The sequence below is a fragment of the Canis lupus genome, chromosome 12 (assembly GCF_048164855.1).
Source record: "Canis lupus baileyi chromosome 12, mCanLup2.hap1, whole genome shotgun sequence".
Lineage (NCBI taxonomy): Eukaryota > Metazoa > Chordata > Mammalia > Carnivora > Canidae > Canis > Canis lupus.
The window spans coordinates 16671280-16689121 of record NC_132849.1 but is presented as its reverse complement, the minus strand read 5'-3'; the positions used below and the strand labels follow the sequence as shown (position 1 = coordinate 16689121).

The following is a 17842-nucleotide window of genomic DNA, read 5'->3' as shown; positions in this document are numbered from 1 at the left end:
GGAGAGGCAGTGAAGAGGTAATAACTTCTATGCAGCCTGATCCAGTAGCTACTAGCTATCTGTGGTTATTTTAATCACTTAGAATCTTAAAAAAATTTAATAGTCATTACCTCGGTCACACTGACTACATCTCCAGTGCTCAGTGCCACCAGTAGCTAGCTGGTGGCCAACATATTGCAAGGGGCAGATATGAAGCAGCTCTACTATTTCGAAAAGTTCTACTGGACAATGCTTGGTTAGGAGAACCTACACATCTTTAAAAGCAGGGAAGAGATGACCATCTGCTCTCTTAATTGGAAGACTATCTCCTTTCTATTAGCTGATGATCTCAGGATAAGATACTGGGAGAAAGAGCTAACACCTTCCTGCCATAAAAAGGCTCAAAGGGCATCATTTCATAAGGTTAGAAGAGGTTTCCTTTTCCTTATTGGTCTGAGAATCTGCTCACTCTTCTTCCCACAAGATCCACTTTAAAAATCTATTAAAGGGATGCCTGGGGGGCTCAGTGGTTGACTGTCTGCCTTCGGCCCAGGGCGTGATCCTGGAGTCCCAGAATCGAGTCCCACATCAGGGTCCCTGCATGGAGCCTGCTTCTCTCTCTGCCTATATCTTTGTTCCTCTCTCTGTGTGTGTCTCTCATGAATAAATAAATAAAATCTTTAAAAAAAAAATCTTATTACAATTTGTAATGCACTGCTCCCAAGTGGTAGAAGTCCTCTCAAGTGCTAAAAGACAGATTTTAACCGGGGACCTACACTTCCAAGTTCACAGATACTCAGAAATTTTTGCAAGTTTAGGGCTCAGTGATTTGGTCACGGTCTTAACTAAATTTTATGTTGGAAACCCATTTGTTTTCCTCCAATTAAAAGATTGATACCTATGATCCAAAAGAAATTAAAAATATAGGGGAAAAAAGCACCGGTAATTCCATGACTACAATAACCACTAGGAATTTCCTTCCAGTCTTTTGACCAACTGTTTTCTGCTTTTAGGCATAGAGTATTCTTTCCCTTCCTTAGAGTGAAATAAACACCTATATTTTCTTCATGTTTCATTTTTATGTAGCACTTTTCCATTTATTCAAGACTTTTAAGATATCACAATAGCTTTATAGTTTCTTCTAGGTGGCACTCATAGATTTTTTTTTTTAATTTGGACTACAACATTGTTTATGTATACCAGAGCTGTGACCACCCCCATAGATCTAAAATCCCACAATCTCCGGGACTTCACCTCCCTTGTCCAATTCCATCATTAAAACAAGGAAAGCAAGTTTACCCTCAGCGCTGTCCCCAGAGACAAATAAAGAGTCTAATAGTATGTCCCCCACGTTCTACTTGTGTTCTGAAATTCCCTTCCGAAGAGGTGGCCCAGTATGGTGGGGAAGAACAGTATATTTGGAATAAGAAGGGTCCACCTCTTCCAAACCCTAAGGCCTAAAAAGTGACCACTGGAAGAGCATCTTATGGGCTATTCACTCTTTTGTTTAGTACATGCTGGGTAGAAAATCAGCAGGAATAGCCAGCACTCTAGCTGAAAGTGATCCTACAGCAGTGCCATCTCCAGGAAGGTCTTCAGTGATTCCTACCCATGAACTGATAAGCAGCTGAAGCAGGAACAAGAAGAACATCCCAGGGAAGGTTTTTGCAGAGCAGCTGAAAGGGGAGACCCATTTCCCTGGACACCCAAGAGCAGAGAATCATGCTGGACCAATGGCTGTCACCCACCAACTGGCCAGATACTTCTGGTGTGGTAGCCAGAAGGTCCCCTCTGTAGGAGGGCTCTCCTGATGGAACTCTTGAGAGTGAGAGCCACCAAAGGGCCTGCCCCACAGGACTTCACGTGTGCAGGAGCACCAGCCCCTTCAGGGAGTGCCTACTACTCTGGAAGCAAGGGCAGGTAGTTGGGATCCAGGACCACCATGTTGCATAATTCCAGGAAGTACCACTCACATGGACCACATCACATAGCTTACCAAGTGGACGGAGCCCCTTAGAATTGTGCAAACACATCAACCTTGCTTTGTGTTGTGACTCTGACCCCTACCACCCCTATGATCTAAGGCCAAATCATTCACTCAATCTTTCAAAACCCAATCCTACATCTCTAAAGTGAGATAACAGAGGCACTCAGCCTCATAGGGCCAGTATGAGGATAAAAAGAAATGTATATAAAAAGCTTTTGCTCAGCCCGTCGCACACTAGGTTACCAAGTGTCAGCTCCTCCTGATGGTCACTCATCCACTTCAACACATTTATTACTCTCTGTAAGGGATGGGTGTGTGTCCTGGTGGTCCACTTGTGCTGAAAGCCATGGAGGGGAAAGGCAGGGACTTTGATTCCCACCAAGGATCACTGCTCAATACACAGCAGAGGCTCAATACATGTTTGGAGATTATCACAGTGGCAATTCCATCCTATCTCCTTTTCTTCTAGCTATTATTGAGAGGATTCTTACTCAGATTTCACACTTCTTCTTTATCCACTCCTTTTATTGTTTAGATGCTCTAGAAGCCCCAGAAATATGGGGATGACTAAGCATGATTTGGGGCAATGTAGAAGCACATGGAGTCCCCTACAGTTCCAGGGGGACAGACACCCCAAAGCCGGATTTTGATGTCTTCTCAATAGGCTTCCACCCCTATACGCAAAACCTCTTCTGTTCTAGACAGTAAGAAGAGAAAGAGCAAATAACCACAAAGGCAAGAGCCAAGTTCCATCTTCCTGTGATGCTATGATAATAAATATGAGTCAGAGAGGGCTGCAGAATGACCATAGGGGCAGGTGGCAGTGTCAAACCACAATCCCATGCTCTGACTTGCCATTCAATGGCACCACTAACAACCACAAGTGTCCAGCAGTGTGGGTCCAGCCTCCAGCAGGCTTCCATCAATAACCAGCCCTTGCAAGCAGATCTTAAAAGACATGGCAAATCAAAACATCACTACAGCACATCCAGACACTGGGGCCTCACATGTGCTCTCTGCTCTATGGTCCGTGTGCACCTCTCCTGATGGAGGTGCCTCACTCAGCCTCCAGGCGTAGGAAGGGGTCACCAGGCAGAGAGAGGACAGAAAATCTGAGCCTCAGTCAGGGTCTCCTCCCTTCAGACCAGAGAAAGAGCAGCATCTGCGCCTGTGGAGTCCACAGCCCCAGCAGCCACTGAGAGAAAGGTCATACCTGGGTGCCGCTGCCTCTCATGAGGTCCTCGGGAATGGCATAGATCTGGTTCTCCATCTCGACCTTCTGGAGCCCGTTGTCTGTTACTCTTACCCGAAGCACACGGAAGTTTGTCCCTCCAAGGTCCAGAGCCAGGAACTCTCCATGTTCTGCAGGGAGACGATGGACCACTATTAGTTCAGGAAAGATAAGCTCCTCACAGAGGCCAGGACATAAAAACCCACAAGTCCCTCCATAAACACTGGTCATCTCCCAGTGATGAGGTGGCCAGTGTCTCTTTTTATCACACATATTTATGTATGGCCTGATTCTTTTTCTTCATGCTAAGCATTTTTATATTACTTTTAGAATTCACACAAACAATGGCATGGTCTTACATCCAATGATGGGGTGTGCAGCCGCTCCTAAGAGCTAACTATCTCAGGGGCCTTCAGCCAAGCCCCCACCAAGCTCAAGAGGCCCATCAAGCCCTATCCCAGGAGTCCACGCCTCAGTGTTCTTCATGCCCCCAGGACACTCAGCACACTGCAATAGGCCTGTGGGCCTCTGGGCTTTCAGCCAAATTGTGGTCCCCATACAAAATTTATTTTTTAATGTCTGCATACAATGATGGCAATGTCCTATGGCAGGATAAGAGGGTCATGTGATGGAAGTGAATGGGATCCAAACAGCTATAAATTAAGAGGCCTAGCAAACCAGCCAATCAGGTGCTCCCCAAAAAGATCCCAGGCTTATTAGAATGTGAGAGAATGCTGACCCAAAGGTATGTAAGACAAGAGTCAGGCCACTCAGCTGTTCCACTCAGGACAGACCACAGAGCCAGAGTGGAGGGGGGACGGGAGACTCCACAAACACGAGTGGATCAAGATCTTCAGGTGTCCTTTCTCTCCAGGAAACAAGCAGTATATACAGGAAACATCCAGATTCTAGACAATAATACAGCAGGCTACAGGGACATGCTCCATTGTATGGCACAGAATAAAAGTGCTGAAGAGGCACAGAGGCCAAAGCCAGGGCTGGGGGCTGGCAGGGTGGGAAAGGGTTGGGGGAGGTGGGTTCACCCCCTCAGCAGCCTTCTCCTACCAGTAATAGCTCTGCCAATCTTCCACTGCCCTGCCATATACCTTCTCAAAGGAGACAGTGTTATTTCTTGGGGAATTAACTTATTGGAGTGTTTGTCAATGCTCAGCCTATTTCCCCCTCAGTGACGGCCACTGAAGTAAGGCAGCATGGACCACAGGGGCAGGGAAACACTCTGACTGAGTGGGTCAAAGAGAGTCCATTCTGTGCCTGGGCCCTCTGAGCAGCAGTAACTGGCCCTAAGTAAAGCTACTTCTGCCCGGCTCCCTGGGGGTACTACCCACAGCCTCTACCGTCCAAAGGAGCAACTTTGTGTGTGTGTGTTGGGGGGGGGGTGATGTCATCTAACCAAGATTCTATGGGACTTGCCTCCACACTACCATGGTCTGGTAGTAGTGACATGCACAGCCTGGCTCTGGAGCCCACATTACCTCTGTCGGATACCTGGCCACGTGTTGGCCATGACAAGTTCCTGAGGCTCAGGAACCTCACCTCTAAAATAGGAACGTCATAACTCCAGCGGTTGTTATGAGGGGGGAAACTAGATAATGTGCCTCCAACACCCAGCACGGTGCCAAAAACTTAGGACAAACTCCATAAGTACTAGAAACTTTCCATCCAGGCCCACATACTACCCAATCCCCACACTGGAGTCCTCTGGGCTCACAGTCAGTTAGGGCTGCCTCTCAGACTGAAAAGCACAATCACCCTCACCAGCGGGGACTGAAGGAACCTGTCTAAGAAAAGCCATTGGCATCTGGCCCAGTGACTTCAGCGTTCCTCCTCAGGGGCGCTAATTTCCCATCTGCTCCCTGGCCTATGGAGAGCCTCCCAACCTCACTAGCTACAGGTGTTCAATAGCTGGGCAACCTCAACTCCACCTGGGGTGAGTCTGCCCTTCTCATGGCCATGGGCGACTTTTCCAGGCACTCCAGTTCTGAGCCTCCCCTGGTAGTGGGAACCCTGCCAGACTGCAAGAAAAGCTATGTGGTGGTTGTCATGGGGGATGAAAAGGAAAATCAAAGATGAACTGCCTGCATCAGCACTCTGCAGGCTAGGACGCATGCAATGCGCTGAATCGGCGACCACGGGGGTCATGATTCAAGGCCAGCCCAGCCTCCGTTCCCAGGAAGGAATGTCATCCCTTGCTTTCTTTTCAGACTCTGCCGGAACAGACATTCCTCTCGGCATCCCTCCTCCCCGGCACCCTGTTCTGCAAACACATAGGATCATAACTACCACAGCCCAGGACTGTATTCCTTCCAGGGTCTGATATCTCTGGGGCAGACCCAGCACCATGACTCCTAGAGCTAAAGCTTAAGGTGACCCTTTGGGACAGTGGATAGATGCATGAGAGGCCCCTGTAGAGCAGGAGTGAAGAGTTGGGCCTTCAGGGATGGGCACACAGGCTTTGTTTTGAATTTCAGCTCAGCTACTTCACTGCACTACCTGTATAGCCTCTGAGCACGTCACCTCACCTGTAGAACAGGGCCCACAATACTGACTTTTCCTAGGGGTCCTGAGGCAGACACGAAATATAGAACATACTATGTGTGAATATGTAGGCTCGGAATAACCTGTCAATAAATGGCTACTATCACCACTGCTCCTATTCCTGTGTTTGACCGTGGAGTTTTCTCAGCCCTCCAATTGCCACCTACACCTACCTACTTGTAGCTCAAGTCCCACCTCCACTGTGAACCTTCCAGGACATTCCAGAAGCCCAGAGCAGGCAGCGTGGGAGTGTGTGATGGGGCATGAAGGAGCATCACATCTCTTGGCATGGGACTATCAGACTGGACGGCTCTGGGGCAGGAAAACATGCTTACGGCAGGTTTCTTAAAGAAGTGCACAGTCATGTGACAGAGGACCCAGTACGGTCCAGAGAGATCATTCTGCTGAATTATAGTTGCTATCTTAGGCAACATATTAAGAAAACATCTCCTATTGCATTTGCTCATTGACGGTTCATTTGTTAAACAAAATGTCTGAGTACGAACCGATTTACAATATGAAACCATCAGGTCAGAGGTAAGGTTTCTTTCATTGTTGAGCAGGCCGTTATGTCTGGAAAGCAATTTAACTTGCTAAAAGTAGTAAAGTATAAACATCTGATTTTTTTTTAAAAAGCCCAAGTAATATAAAAGTGGGGAAAAAAATAAAAGCAAGTATCTCTCTTTCTTCTCCACACCCCAAAGGTAATAATTATTAATATTTCCTGAGTGTCCTTATGTACATTTATTTTATAAAGACAGCAGAGGCTATTAACAGACACATTCAGAGAAAGGGGTTGGAATTGCTGGTGCTAAGGATGTATGCTTTTAACGGGGAAAACATCGCCTAAAAGTTCATGCTTAGAAGTTCTCAATGATTTCCACACAAACCAACAGCTGAGTTTTGTTCTCACCAAGGTCTCATGTTATGTAGCAATTAATCTCAACCAAACTGGGTTTCCTTCTATTGTGTTAAGGTTACACATTTTGAATTGTTGACTGGCCTTTTGAATTCCTTGTTCTGTGAACTTGCTATTCACATCTTCTGCCTTTTTAGAAAACGCATTCATTATTTTCTTAATAACCTAAAAGAGCTCTTTGCATATTAGAGAAAATAGTTTTGTTGGTTGTATATTTACAATTATTTTTTTCCAGTCAGATGTCTGTCTTTTCACTTTATTTGTGGTATTTTTGCCATGCAGAGACATTTAATTTTTATGTCTAGGTTTTATGTTTCATCTGTAGAAAGTCTAAAGATTAAATTTGTTTGCCACCTTTTCTAACTCTCACCAATTCCTCCTGGATGTGACCACCATCACTGCTAAAATGAAGGAAGCAAAGTTTCAAAATCCATTGGAAAAACCAAATTCATCTTCTATTTTTTTTTGTTGTTGCTTAAGCCCCCCATCCCCTCCACCTCTCCCTCGGGAGAGGCGCACCACTAGGGCACACAGTTGCTCACTGCACAGCCACCATTTTTGGGTACATTGGCCCAGACGGGTGTGGGGGATCCCCCTTTATAAAATTCAGCCCTGGAGAATGCAGGCATGTATCCTGCTACCTCACACATGCTAAGCAAGTGCTCTACCATTTGAGCTAATTCCCCAGCTCCCATTTTCTAGGTTTTTTATTTGACTTTTTGGGAAAAAAAGGAAGCCCAGAACACTGTGTCCTCATCTCTCTTGCCCCCGGGACAGAGTTCAGACTTCATCACTGGCATCTGGATTACTGTGGTAATAAAACAATGGAAAGGCACAGACAGGTGTGGGGGGAAGATTTAGTTGAGAGAGGGCCAACATGTAGGTGTTTTTAATGGAAGAAAAACTAACATCTGTTAAGTTATGGTCACTTTATTTATAAGCATTATCTCATTACTCTTCAGCAACCCTACAAGACATTATAATCTCAATTTTCCAGATGAGAAAACCAAGACTCGGTCAAGTAACTGAAACCAAGATTCAAATTCAGGTCTGCTTCTCAAGCAAAGTTTTCTACCGTAATGAGCAAGGAGGCTCCTCATGGCAAAGTTATAAATCCTCAAATAAGGAAATCTTCATTAGCAATGCCATGAACATAAAGCCCAGAGGTCACCAGCAGCCTCCAAGCTGGCCTGGGTGGCAGAGGAAGTGACACTGTGGTTTAGTAGCTCCATAACTTGATTAAGGTCATGCAGGGGTAAATGATTGATGGGTTTGAACTCAAGTCCATTTGACCCCAAAGCCCTGCCTGTCCCACTGTACCGCACCCATGTCCCTTGTTCCTGGAAGCTGAGGAGGATCTGACACCAAATCCAGAATGAGGCATAAGCCATAAAGTGGTGAAAAAGAAAGCAAAGATGCCTTAATCTTTATTAGTAACTATAGTTCATCCCTCCCTCCTCCAGGCCTACTGGATGGCCAAGGTGCTCTCAGATGTGACTGGGAGGTGGCAGACCTACTGAATGCAGGTGACATACCCTTTTCCCCTCAGAGTCCAGGATCTTCTAAAACTTGATACCGTCTTTTTTGGTAGCCACAAATCACTGCCCTCTCACATAATTATATGGAACCTCTGTTTCCACCAAGAGATCTATGCCAAAGGTCCTCCTAATTAAAAGCATCCCCCTCCAAAAGAAGACAAGATTAGGGGCACCAACCTTCTTCTAAAAGAAAGCAGGACTCAAAGAAGCACTACTGGCCCACAGTTAAGAGGAACTGGCAATAGGAGCATTATTAGGTTGTCCCCCCACCTCCCCCCCCCATCAAACTGCCCAACAGTTAAGATCCAAGTTGTTTCGTCTGGTGGAGTGTGTTTGCTGACTCATTTCCCATCCTGGACTACCATTCTGCCCACTTCCAGTGAGGCTCTTATCAAATACATAAGGTCAGCCAGATAAAAGGGTTTCAATTTCTCCTGGGAACTCACCTGTCTCAGGGAAAGGCTGAGGAGGACTAAAATGGCATTAGACTAGCCACCTGACATGACAGTCACCATTGGGTTAGTCAGTGAGACATCAGTAATGTATCTGAGCAGGCCATAACTCCAGCATTGTCAGTGATACACAAATAAATGGCTTCTACCTGGCAACGTCCACGTAATTTTTGAGGAATGAAAGTCAAGGGCCAGTCAACTTTTCCAACAGGATCTATTTTCAATCATTAGGTACTTGCCACTAATGAAAATAGCTCACCACCTGTTCCTCCCATCAAGCACTCAGAGCACTGTGTCTACTAGGCCTCAAGAGAGACTTACAAACAGGTTCAGTTTGGTTTTGTATTTTGAAGTAGTGGTGCCCTTCGTCAAAGGCCACTATGTCCAGAAAAGGTAGTGCCCTGCCCGTTCAAGGTTGGAGCCAGAACCTGGTCCCCTCACTTCAGAGCTTTTCCAGAACAAGCTCTAGAAGTCTCTTTTTGAACAAGAAGAGGCTTTTACGCAGTGTTCCCAGAGTTCTGGGGATTCTTTTTTTTTTTTTTTTTTAATTTGTTTTTTTTATTTATGATAGTCACACAGAGAGAGAGAGAGAGAGAGAGAGAGAGAGAGAGAGAGGGGCAGAGGGAGAAGCAGGCTACATGCACCAGGAGCCTGACGTGGAATTCGATCCTGGGTCTCCAGGATCGCGCCCTGGGCCAAAGGCAGACGCTAAACCGCTGCGCCATCCAGGGATCCCGAGTTCTGGGGATTCTTGCAGGTGTTAAGGTCTGGTCTTAGCAGGTTAAGGAAGGCCAATTAAGGCACAGCTTCACCTCCCACCTCCTCACTTCCAATTTTATATCCTTACCCTATTGTTACTGTCTTAGATGGGGGTTCTACATAAGATTTCATTTTGTTTAAAGTTGGGAATGGGGTCCACTACTAAAAAAAAATAAAAGTTTCAAAAATCACTATTTTAAGAATCAAACACAGAATCTATTCTAGGACCTGCCAATAAAATACTTCCCATTCTGCATTTAGCTATTTCAACACGAGCACTGAACATAGTACTAATGGCTTCTTGGCTATCTGGTGCTGTATACAAACCCAGTCCCAGACCAGACATCGAGAAAGGGAGTAGTAGTTAGATCTACAGTGGCAAGTACATGATAGAAGGAATGACTTGTTTTTGCTTGGACAAAGAAGGTTTCTAGCCAGGTCTGAATGGATGATATGAAGCTGCCAGACAGGGAAAAGTGGGAGTTAATGGAGTGCTCAGGGAATGGCATGTGGAGTGGCTACAACGTAAGGCTCCTATAGTATGGCTATATGCATGTAGCAAATACCAATGCCAAAGACTTTGGATCTTAAGCACGGGGCCAGCTTTGTTTTCAAGAAGGCTTTAGTAGCACTGTGGATGATTGGTCTAGAGCCAGGGATGATGGTGAGGAGGACACCACAGGACAGTTAGGCTAAGCAGTGATGAAGCCCTGCGTTCCAGGGCCATGTCCGAGGGTCAACCACCTCAATTTGCCCAAGACTGGCATGGGACTTTCAGTGCTAAAATTAGGAGATTCCCAGGCACACCAGGATGGCTGGGCACCCCAGGACCATGTTAGATTGAAACATAATGCCATCACCCCTTATCCCCTAATGCCAGAGGCATGCGGCCTTGAACTTAGAGGGAGGTCAAAGACACACATCCATACTTTCACATTCAGTTCCTGAATCAAACTTTACTAATTCAATGCCCCCAAAGGGACTAGCTCCCGCCTGCCCTGCCACAGCAGGAACATTTCCAGGGGCCCCAGATGACTGCACTGAACATTTCAATCTTTCTCCATGGAGTAGCTCTGGGTTGGAGACCTTGTTTATCCTTTAGTTTTCAGGTGCCTGCTAGCTAGCACATTGCAAGAGACTGCTCTAAGATTGTATGGTATGGACTCCAATTAAGAGGAATAAAAAAAGAGAAATCTCCAGGTCCTAGACAGGTAAATCCAGCAAAACTTCCTCTGGCAGACATAGGTTTTGAGGCATGTATTTCCCATGTACCTGGAACCACACAGCCACTACCACATCTGGGAGCCTCTTTTCAAGTTCCAAGATCCCAGCTACTCCAGTATAATGTAATACAATGCTGGTCTCCACTCAATAGCTCAGAAATAAAGTAACTCCATGTCACTAAAAGTATCAAATCACAGTTAATGCTGGTGTCTAGTACAGTCATGGAATGGGGGTAATCTGATCTTCTACGCCATTGGTCTTCTAATCATTTCAAGCAATGGGATGCCAAATGCCAAGACATAAAACTAGAGAAAAACAGAGCTGCTCCAATTGAAAGAAGGGGGCTGGAGTACAATAACACATTGTTAAGTGCCCCCAAAGCTCCCAGAACACCATCAGAAAGCACCATTCTGGTGTTTTGATACTCAAGAAATGGTTCTTAAGCTCAAAATATGTGCCAGTCACAGAAGTGTTACATTCGCTCCACAGATGTGAAACCATTCTTCAAAGGATTAAAACATGTTTCAATCCATTGAGTGTGTTAAGATTTTCAGACAGGCAGACCAGGAGTTCAAATCCTGTTTTAGTGTGTATTAGCTGTACAATTTCAGGCCAATTACTAGAAATGTCGAGTTTCCTCATCTGTTAAAAGGGGATAGTAATGACTTCTCTAGCCAACACCTCCCCTCCACTCCCCAAGGCACAGGGGCACAAACGTGTGTGCGCACACACACAGTTTTTGGTCAAGATTCAATGCAATAAATGTGTAAGGTGTTTGGAACAATGCCTGGCACATATAAATGTTTAATAAACTCTAGCTACTACTACATGGAAGCCACTTATCAATACAATCTTTGGTTTATATTGTAGGCACCATATAAATCCACTAACTTGCTGGTGTGCTGGCTATTGATCTGTCTCCACTGCACGCCTGTTGACACAATGCTGAGCAACCAAGATAAGGGCTCCTTTAGGGTTTTACTAGCCTCCATGCAACCTACCAGCAGCCTAGTCTCTCTTTATCATATTGTGTGCTTACATTATATGACTGGGTACCATTCTGTAATCATTTCATCTATGTAAGCCTTATCTCCCCAAGGACAAGTTTCATTCTTCAAAGGCGGGGCACAAGGCAGTTTTAGCATACTGCTGCCCTGCAGAGGACCAGCCTAGGGGTGGAGGGAACTCTATGGAACCAAACTGAAAAGACAGGCCTGAGTTACTAGCAGAAGAATGAATGTATTGTGCTAGCAGGGGGCAGAGGGTTGGGGGGAGCAGGTGGCAGATAAGCATAAAATACACCGTTAGTGGTGTGCCTAAGCACCCAGGCATTGGCACATAGCAGGCAGGCTTAAAATCAAACACTTCCATTTGTTTACTATGTGAGTTTGGGCAAGTTGCCTAATCAAACGAATCTAGTTTTTCTACAAAATGGGGTTCATAGCGCCTACCACTGGGTCAATGGCAGAATTAATGAGATTGCTCAAATACAGTGCTCAGCACAACAGTCAGCATTTAACAAGCCTACAGTTTATAACTCTCACTGTCATCATCATCCTCCTCCTCCTTTTCCTCTGTTCTCTCGGGAGTTCAGTCTGGCTAGACAATAGAGGTATGCTCACCTGTGAAAATAATTCACAATTCAGGAAAGTGGGGAAGTATCAAATGATCAATAAGCAAAGCCTTCAACTCACTCTGCCTTAGAAGGCTTCTTTACATCTAAACAATCTTGTCGAGGGTGATAAAGACACCACAAAGATACTTTATTTCTATGTTGGAACTTGCCTCTGGAATTATTAGTAGATCTCAGTTAGGTTGTGCTTGAGCTTCTTATTTTAATGGTACAATGCCAAACCCTAACTGTGATGTATTTAAAAAGGTGATAATCCAATTTGCTCTAGAAACCTTGGTTTAGCAACAGGAGTTAATGTAAATTATGAATGTTATGGCCATGGAGTCAGGACTACCTCTGCTTAAACCCTTAAACTCTTCAACTCTTCACCTCTGCCATTCACTGGGCATGTGTGACCTTGGCAATCACAAACCTTCATTAGCATCATTTGCCTCATTTTTAAATATCTCTCTTATAGAGTTTGCATGGGGGAACAAACAGATTATTTATGCAAATCACCTAGCACAGACATTGTGGATGTTCATTAAATGGTGTCAATTATTCCTGCATTTACGCTTAGGATGGAATCATCCTGTCCTCTGAAAACTGGATCCCTATGTTATCTGTGGTAGGCCCGCCGACAGGACTGTGGCTGGGGCTGGCCCCATAATCATACGCACAGCCATGGCTTAGGTCAGGAGAGGTCAGAGATGGCGGGGTTCCTGGCAGATACAAACAAATGCTTTCTTTATTCAACTTTGCACTGCAAAGAAGGTAGGGAAAGGGTACCGACAACAAGCATCAGTGAGGATAAGGGGCAAGTGGCACTCTCGCGCTGTTGGTGGGAGTGTAAAATATAGAGTGGAATGGTTCAATCACTTTGGGAAAAGTCTAGCAGTTTCTTATAATAAAATACACACCAAACTTTATGACCCAGAAATTGCACTCCTAGTTGTTTACCCAAGAAAATGAAGGCATGAGTTCACAAAGAGGCTTGTGCAAAAATGTCCATAGCACCTTTGTCCTAATGGGCAAAAACTGAAAACAGCCCAGGCATCCATCAAGATGCATGTCACACAGGCTTCCAAACAGCATGAAATCAGGTACCAAAGGAATGAACTACTGATATACATAACCTGGATAAAGCCCACAGTATGATGGATAGATGAAGCACTGCATAAAGAGTAAATACAGTATGACTAGATTTATGGAAAATTGTTCAACAGGCAAAATGCATACACATGGAAATGTAAAAATGATTGCTGCTGGGGATCAGGGACAGGGACTGCCTGGGAAGGGGCACAAGGGAACTTTCTGGGTTAGCGGTAATGTCCTCTCTTGATGGGGATTATATTAAAACTGTATGTATTTGTCAATTCATCCAATGATACTTCTAATTTGTTATGTGAGATGACAAATACTGAAGTATTTGAAGTTTGAAATACATATAGTGAGATGACAAATACTGAAGTATTTGAAGTTTTAGGGTTGAAATAAACTGATTTCTGTAATTTACTTTGCAAATGCATCAAATAAAACAAGATAGGCTGATGGGTAGAAGGATGGAGGAGTGTGGTAAAGCAAATCTAGTAAAATATTACTATAGAAGAACCTAGACAGTCAAGATATTGGTGTCTGTTATACAATTCGTTCAACTTTCTTAAACTGGGCGGGGGGGTAGGGTAGGCAGAGGAAGGGGGAGGACTTTTTTTATACACTCTGACTGACAGCCATCTGAATAAGATATTCTTAGTCCATTGACATATCTCATTTTTTTTTACATATCTCATTTTTTCTGTGCACATTTCTGTGCAAAGATGGTCCACACAATCTATGAAGTGAGGATATTTGAGAATCAGCCCCCAAGGGCTCAGTGTCTATGAACATTCTGTTCCTTCTCACACAGAACTCAAACCATTTTCCTTCAGCGTAATGGAGGCCTCCATCATAAATGGATGGCCCGAAGCTTCTTGAAGTTTCTCCCACACTTTCTTTTTTTTTTTTTTTTTTTTTTTTTTTTTTTTTTTAATTTTTATTTATTTATGATAGTCACAGAGAGAGAGAGAGGCAGAGACATAGGCAGAGGGAGAAGCAGGCTCCATGCACCGGGAGCCTGATGTGGGATTCGATCCCGGGTCTCCAGGATCGCGCCCTGGGCCAAAGGCAGGCGCCAAACCACTGCGCCACCCAGGGATCCCTCTCCCACACTTTCTACCAGGACTTTCATTATCATTAGACAGCTGGGACCCATATAAAGAAGAATTGGAACCTGGTCCTTGCTCCAAAATGCAGGGCCTCTGGTGATGGGGATGAATCCTCACAGCCACCCCCACCAAAAAGGAAGGATCTAGAAGGCTTACCCGCCCTCTCTCAGTGAACTTGGTGCTGGCCCTGGCTCTTGCAGAGATGGGTTCTGGCTGCACAGGACTGTTTACAGAATACATGAGGAGGTCATATATCCACTTCTCCCTTAGTTCTTGTGCCTCCACCCCAATAATGGTTCCTCCTTCTACAAATGAGGAAACCAAGGTTCAGGGCATACATGAATTTCTCTAAAGCACACAGCTTTAATTCAACCCCATTTAACCTAGAATTCTGATCCTCACCCTTCCTGACACTGCCCTAAAACCACCTCCTGTCCCTATCAAGAAAAAGCCTATTTTACAAATGCCCATCTAGGACAAGACTGGGTGAGGAGCTTTTAAGGCAACAGCTTTCAAACTACAAGCTGGAAAAAACTCAGTGGCTCCAGACCAGCAGCTTTTTAATGAACAGACAGCAATAGATCTGACTGTACCACTTGTAAGAACAGACACTGGGCCCTGAAACTTGTTTTAGCCGTATATAAATATTTATATACATGTTATTTCTTGGTGTAAGTGTGCAGCCCAGAAAAGTTAAAGGCCACTGATTTAAATATTAGGTCTCTCTAGATTAGAGATTTAGATCCAAGAGGTTTAATTTCCCAGATTCAAAAATTAATGCTGGAAAAAAATGAGCTGAGAAAGGTACTGAGGAAGGCCAACATGGAAAAGGCATCACTTGAGTGAAAACTGCTAGCCTTCTGTGGGAGAGACACATAATCACCAGTCACCAGTAGCAGCAACAGAACTCAGGCTGTGGCCTCAGCTGGGAAGCAGATGTACACGGGCTGTCGAGGGGAGAGGTACAACTGACCCACACTCCTTCCTCACAGCACTTGACTAAGATGCCAATAACAAAGCAGAATTTTCATTTTTGATAGGATTTATCTATTGAAGAGTCAGATCCTTATTACCACATTCCATAACTCAGAGCCACAACTAACAAAATAAAAAAGTCTTGGCGTTGACCATTTTAAATTACAACCTCTCATGTTCCCCTCCCCAAGCTCATTTTCCTTTCTTGATTTTCCAAGAGCAATCCCTATCACTCATCTTGGATATATATTCCAGTTAAGATCCTAATAATTTTACAACGTGTGTGTGTGTCCCCATAAGCAATGCACAGCATTGTTTCAGTGATCTTAAGTTATATACAAATACTAGGAGGTACAATCGTTCCTCAATGCTTCATACATTGTTTTTTTAGATGTATCCATATTAATATATACATTTATGTAGCTGCATAGTATCCCTCCAAGGGATACTCCACAAACTGTTTCCAATATGCTGTCATTATAAGCAACAATGTTATGAACATTCTTGAACATGGTTCCTCAGTTGCTATGGGAATTTGTTCAAGTTACAATACAGCTGGAGGTAGTACTACCAGGCTGCATATACACATACCTTCAACTTTACTAGTTATTGCCAACCTCATATACGGGAAAACTACTGTTAAGAGTTCAATGTGTGTCCTTGAGACTTTACCTGTGAAAATATATATATATATATATATATATATATATGAGTTTCCAGAGTACAAGTATAGATAAATCTATCTCATACTTTAAAATGGGTTGCAGAGGACTGGTTTTGGCATGAATTGACCAGTGCCCAGCTAATGGACATTAAGGGGTTTTCCCCAATCACGGTATTTCAAATAATTTTTGAGGGCCCTAAGTCATGAGCTAAGGTAAGGAGCTGACCCAAAGACCTCAGCAAGGGAAAAATGAAAGGGCTGTGGCTGGGGTTCCTACAGTCTGGTCTCCAGAATCCTAGGGGGCACTTGCTCTGCTTAAGTGAATACAACATTCCAGTACCCAGTATTTACACTGTAGAATTTGACATTATTAAAAGGTACTCTTTGTATCAGAAAGGTCATGTAAAATCTCCATTTCTGTGTGCAACAGAGGCCAAGAAAAAGTCTTTCTTGTCCCAGGCACTTCTGCCCCAGAAGGCTACAGAAGTCAGCCTTGAGGTCCCACCTTCAGTCCCAGCAATTCACATTCAGAGGCTAAATGCTACTTGCTGCTCCACATCCTGGATTGCAGACAAGATCCCAGGACTCAGCCTGAGGTCAGGGAAGAAGACTCAATAACCACATAGCACAGTAACTGGGGCAAACCCTAAGAGGCAAAGGGAGGTGGCCAGGTCTCCAAACTCAGGAAAGCAGGGAGAGTTTTAAAAGCCAGGTCCCATATCTAGTTCTCCCCAGCAAATTTATTTGGCCACTTAAAGCCAGCCATCCAGCCCCATATTTCAAACACTTTGAGCTGTGCTTGTGCCGTGTGCTCTGGTGCTGACCACACAGGCTCACGCGTGCACGCACACACATAATGGATTGGGTGCCGTCTTGATGCCTGACCTTTAGCATAGATGAGTCTGAATCCTGACTCAGCCTCTCATTAGTTGTATTTGACCAGCCAAGCTTCAAATTCCTCGTCTAAGGAAAAAAAAAAATGTAGATAAAATTTGTACTTACCTTATAGGGTTTTATGAAAAGTAAAAGAATTACAGCACATAGGTGCTCTGAAAAGCTCTTAGCCTGTAAAAATTTAGTAGACACTGGAGGTACTTGCCTAGTGGTGGTGCCTGAAATAAAACAATGTCCCTGGCCTTAAGGAGCTAGTTAATTTATCAGAATGTCAAATAAAAACAATAGAAGCAGGTGTGGCCACCAGTCTGAGGGAGTGGTAGGCACAGTCAACAGTGCTAATCTGGAGGGCATATGAGGGATAACCAGGTATCGGAGGCAGCCATTCACTGGGCTCACACACACACACACACACACACACACACAAACACACTCAAAACAATTCTGTCAAAGTCACCCCCTCACTGCTGGGTCCAGGCTGAGTCCCAAGGCAAACATACCTATTTTACAAACCGTAGGAAGGTCCAAAGTCTTGTTGGACAAACCAGGTCCCCAGAGGCTCTCAGGCAGGTTAGCCTCAAGGAGCCAGATATGAGGGACGCTCAGAAGGCAAGTGGTGCGTGGCTGAGGCCTGCCGCATGCCGTCCGCCAGCATCCTCGGCACCGCTCTGCAGCCGGCCGGCCTCTCGGAGCTCGGGAGTCTGTGCTTGCCCGCTCCTCCACTGCCCTGGAGGCTGCCCCTTGGGCCCTCTCCCCCCTCCTCATGTGGGTGGCTACCCCCCGCTGCTCACCCCCATCGGCCCCCACAGGCGCCTCATCTCTACCAGTGAACAGTTACCGCGTGTGTT

General features: G+C 44.9%; 1 protein-coding gene across 1 annotated transcript in view; it reads right to left on the bottom strand.

Moving 5' to 3' along the window:
• Nucleotides 1-17842, bottom strand: part of HK2 (hexokinase 2) — a 62644-nt gene that overhangs the window by 23327 nt on the left and 21475 nt on the right. Inside the window, exon 3 of the mRNA XM_072769968.1 lies at nt 3180-3328. Within this exon, the coding sequence (XP_072626069.1) occupies nt 3180-3328 (149 nt within the window). The remainder of the gene's footprint in view (nt 1-3179; nt 3329-17842) is intronic.